Here is a 5,292-nt window from a genome sequence, read left to right as displayed (position 1 = left end):
TTCATTCATCAACCATCTCCAACGTTGTGCAAACCAAAATGCACAACAACGACCACATACCCGTCCACCACGTCCACGGTCCCAACCCGAAACCCATGAAACTGAACCGGCACCACTCGGTTCGCTACTACGTCCATCGAGTCCACGAAAGCCTCACAACGCGGGTCTCCAAGATGATCTGCGCCACCTTCTTGGGCCTCCTTTTCATTGTGGGCCTCATCACCTTTATCCTCTGGCTCAGTCTCCGGCCCCACAGGCCCAGGTTTCACATCCACCAGTTCAACATGCCCGGTTTGACCCAAAATTCCGGGTTCCAAAACGCCGTCATAACCTTCAACGTAACAGCGCGAAACGCCAACCAGAACATCGGGGTTAACTATGAGTCCATGGACGGAGCGGTTTTTTACCGGGACCAGAAAATCGGCTACACGCCGTTACTCTTTCCGTTTTATCAAGAGCCCAAGAACACGACGGAGGTGGACGGTGAACTTAGTGGCGCCTCGTTGACCGTTAGTAGTGATAGTTGGTCGGAGTTCCAGAACGACAGGGCTGACGGTAGCGTGGTGTTCCGCTTGGAATTGACATCTGTGATCAGATTCAAGATTTCGTCGTGGGAGAGCAAGCGCCACACGATGCACGCCAATTGTGACGTGGGAGTGGGTTCCGATGGTACCCTCATGACCAACTTCAAGGACAAGAGATGTCCCGTTTATTTCTCTTGACGATAATCAAGAAAAGGAAAGGATGCTCTTTTCACTAATTTCTTTCTCCAATTAATTCATTAACTTATTTTTTTTTTCGACCCTATTTTTTTAATCTTAATTTTTATTTTCTTAAAAACATTCATTGTGGTTTCATATTTGTGTAATTTTTATAATTCTCTTATATTTATGTTGGAACTTGATAAGATGTTGAAAACATAACTTATCTTAGTTCACATGTTATCAATGGAATTGAAAAATAAATTAAGATATAGTTAGAAATAATTTATACTTGCTTTTGACATAAATAACAAATAAGTGTACATATTTTTAAATTTGTGTTTTTTTTAAACATAAAATTCCAAATTTGTAGAAAGTTCATATATTCACTTAATTGTAAATAAGATTAAATCTTAATTTATTTAGTAAGTTAAAAAAATTAAATCTAAAATTTAAAATTTACTATCAAGATCATGAATCATATGTAAGTGCAGATCCTAATCTTACATGTCAGAGAATTAAGTTAAATTTAAAAATATTTTTTTGTAGAAAAAAGAAATAATATTTATCTTTGATTATATAACAACAGTAGAGTTTATTTGTTAAAAAGAATATAGCATTGAAATATCATGATTCTATATAGAGTTATATACACTCAAATCCCAACATATGGAGTTTGATTTTGAGTTTAGTCCCGCACAAAAGCATTTTTGCTTTTTAAATAAATAATGTGACCTAATAATTCCGAATTATAAAACGGAAAGCAATAGTAATTTATATGGACAAGTACCTAACTCTTAGTTCATATTTTATGTTAAACTTTTAATATTATCTTTTTGCTAAGTCATCAAAATACATTAATACATTGAAGTTAATATACTAAAAGTTTCATAATATATTTTAAAATATCAAAACCAATATATATCAAATGTATTTTAAAGATACCGTATAAAAAAATAACAAAAGCAACATATGCTCTAAATTCCTAAATTGTGCAGTAAAACTAAAATCAGAATAATACCTATAACGTATAGCGCACGATTTATAACTTTTGCTTTTACTTTTAATATAAATTTGACCCATCACATTTTTTTCGCTTTATCATTTAATCAAATTATTAAATACTAACGAAAAATAAGGCCTTACGTTATCTGCGTGTTTATATATTTTTTATCAATACCAATAAAATAAAAGTTTTCATAAAAGTATAGTTATTGTAAAAATAAAAATAAAAATATAAAGAATGTGTAAAAAAATATATGTATAATGTATGTGTGTGGGGCTCTGTTAAATAATGGTAAGTCATTAGTCTTAGTTTTTTATTAGATTATCTGAATATATAACATGCAACAGTGTATTGGCTGTAGATGAATGGACACCTCGATTGTTTGCTAATTTGGTAACTATCAGATACTGTTTTAGGAGCGTGAAATAGTGGTATCCCTCTAACCAAATTTTTAGACCTCATAATGTTTATATCTCTAAAATTCAGATGTGCCAATCTTAGATGCCAAAACCAACAATCTTCAGAAAAAGATGTAGCTGATAACACATAGTTTCAATGGTTTTCAGACTCACCTGGAAGGTTCTGTTTTGTGCTAGAGGGACCCTCAAAATTTTCCCCGACCTCGTTGTTTACCCCTACTGCCATAGCCTCCTTTCTTTGTCGTTTGGGCTTGTAGTGCCTGATCAACAAGTTTGTCAATAGACCTTTCAAGTATTCTCAGTATCTTTTCTACCATCGTCGATTCCGAAATCTTTTCGCCAATACATTGATGTATCAAGAACATTGCTTTGCAACCCTTTTTCTTGTTCTGTGAATCCATCTTCCACTATTTCGATGATTTCTTGAAAGCCCATAATTGCTTTCATCAGAATACTCCATCAATTCCAGTTCTTGCCATCAAGAAGATTGGCAGGGAATGTCCCCTTGACCCCATAACCTGCCTCTCATACCAGTTATTAGACCAATGCAGCAGAGATGAATAAAGATTTCGTATGATGGAAAGAGCTCTCTATTGGGATTATCCACCAATAAGTATTTATAGGAAGAATCCAGTCAGTTACAAAACTAACTTCTTCTGATTTATTCTAACATAATTTTTAGTCTGATATAATTAGACTCACTTAAATTCATTAATTTCATAGAATTTGATCTTAATCCACGTTGGTGATAAAATAAATTCATAAAACCAAAAATATTTTTTATTAAAAAAGTCTACTAGAACATGTAAAGTTTTATGGACTAGGTCAATACATGGATTTTATATTGATTATTTTATTTTTAATAATATATTTTAAATAATATTATGTTATATTAGTTCTGTTTTATAAAAAAACAATAAGTTATTTGATATTTTTTATGTATGATTCTTTTGAGAAAAAAAAATTATTTTTTTTAAAACTTAAACCTACTTATTATATTTTAGATGTCAAAACTAAAAATAAGTTTAAAAAACAAATTCATAAAAAATTTCAAAACACAATTTTTTTTTTTAAAAAAATGCTTTTACAATATTCAAATATAAGTAATTTCTAAATTTAGAAAAAATAACTTATTTTAAAATATTTTTTTCAAAATTATTTTATTTTTGAGCTTAAACAAACTCAACATATATTATATTTTTAACTTTTCAAAATAATAAAATTGTATATCTAAAATATAATTACAATTAAAAAATTATTTTAAATAATTATCTATGAAATCAATATTTATATATTTATATTTAAAGAAAAAATATATTAGTAAAATATCATATAAAACTTAAAAATTATTAGACAAAAATGAGTAAAAAAATAAGATTTAATTTTAGAGAAAATCAAAATCAACTTATAAACTAGAGGTTCAAATAACACTTCTAGATATTAAAGCACAAAGTATCTTTTAATTGCTTCAACAATTTTACGTGATGATTGAAATGACATATATGGATTCTATATCTAACGAGGAACAGTAATGTTAAATAGTCAAATAAATTAATTTTTGAGGTATACTTATAGATATATTATTTATAATCACTTTTACCGAAAGAAATATACATACTGAGATTTCATTAGTCTACATGATGTCAAACAGCGAGAAGAAGATAAAGTCCCAAAAACAGTGGATACATGCCTCAAGAATATGCAATGCATGGCCTATTTTCTGTACAATGTTATGTGTTGGAATCATGGTCAAGAAAGAATCAGTGGACGGAGAAAAATTTCTCCTTCTGTATCATATAAGGAGAAATTACGTGAATCTTCTAATTTATTATGGAAATCGTATGCAAAGATGATTGATTTATGTCGAGATGATAACGACATTGATTTGATTAGTGGACAATTGTTAATTACAGACTTTGACAAAATGTTGAGAGAGAATGCCATTATTGGATTTTGAATTGGAAGAACCCTATATTCTCAAAACAAAACCATTAGATGCATTCATATTAGTTGTGTGTAGATGAAGACCACAATAACAAAATAGAGAAATGGACATTGACATTGACATTGTGAACCACGTAATTTCTAGGGTTTTATGGCCTGCATTAGGTTCAATGAGCTAATGCTGATTTTCATCGAATGGAGGCACGTTGGTAATATATGAGTATATTGTCTGTGTAGTGGACACCATGATTATATCTAAGTAGGATTGGGACAAGACGAGTGATGATGGCATGACAGAACATTCAATTCGATTGGGATAGGAATGAACATGCACTGACACAACAAATCTTTCATTAAAAACGCATCTGATTGGTTGTGCATATTTTCAGATTTGTGAAAGAATATTGGTAGGGTCAGAAAAGCATGATCGCAAAATGAACACATTTATGAGAAAAAGGGAGGACCATGAATGAAATGTGTTGGGTCCACAATAAAGAAGATGCAACACGAACCTTAATGTCACAACAAACCTAAAACCCAACTTGATGTCACAACAGCGGTGGGAAATTAACTGAATATATTTGCTTGTTGAAGTGGAACTGAACAAAGTATAGATACAATGTTTTTGGAGAATGACGAACCAAATGCACGCATATATATCAAAGTAACGTTATCTAGAAATGACTCATTACGTCTTCTGAAACATATGTTATTTTTATGCTTATATAAATTTATTCTATTAATATTTTGATCAATCGGAATAATCTTCAAAATCAGTCTTTTTTCATAAAATGTCTTTTTAATGTATAAAAGGTTCAAACTAAGCAATTTCATTTTTGTTTAACTTAACTAAAGTGGAGTGTAGTTAATTAGGTAAAGAGATATTCATTTTCAAGGTGTATCCCATGATTCTAAGTAAAAAATGATCAGAAGTTTTGAATTATGCGGAGATTTTAAAGAAATTCATCCAAGGTTGTGTCTCCATGATTGCTTTGCACGAACTAAGTGGGCCGGTGATACATTTTTCATAATTGCTGTAATATTTGTCACGAGGGTCTTTGAAGGTGGAGTTCAATATGAAAAGATTGGGGAGAACATGAGTTAAAAGAAAAGAAAAAAAAGTTGAGTTTCTAACTTGCAAGGAAATATAAAAGTACAAGTGCGCTTGCTGCAATCATACTCACTATATCTATAAATAAAAGTAGTATATACATTATGATAT

The 5,292-nt window shown here is 30.6% G+C and overlaps 1 protein-coding gene across 1 annotated transcript; it reads left to right on the top strand.

Moving 5' to 3' along the window:
• On the top strand, positions 1 to 914 carry LOC108325591 (NDR1/HIN1-like protein 26). Its single transcript, XM_017558687.2, has one exon. It carries the CDS (start codon positions 39 to 41, stop codon positions 720 to 722), a length of 684 nt encoding a protein of 227 aa, XP_017414176.1. The 5' UTR covers positions 1 to 38; the 3' UTR covers positions 723 to 914.
• Positions 915 to 5,292: the final 4,378 nt, after the last annotated feature.

The sequence above is a fragment of the Vigna angularis genome, chromosome 3 (assembly GCF_016808095.1).
Source record: "Vigna angularis cultivar LongXiaoDou No.4 chromosome 3, ASM1680809v1, whole genome shotgun sequence".
Classification (NCBI taxonomy): domain Eukaryota; kingdom Viridiplantae; phylum Streptophyta; class Magnoliopsida; order Fabales; family Fabaceae; genus Vigna; species Vigna angularis.
Note: the sequence above shows the minus strand (reverse complement) of the source record. Positions and strands in the feature narration are given on the sequence as shown.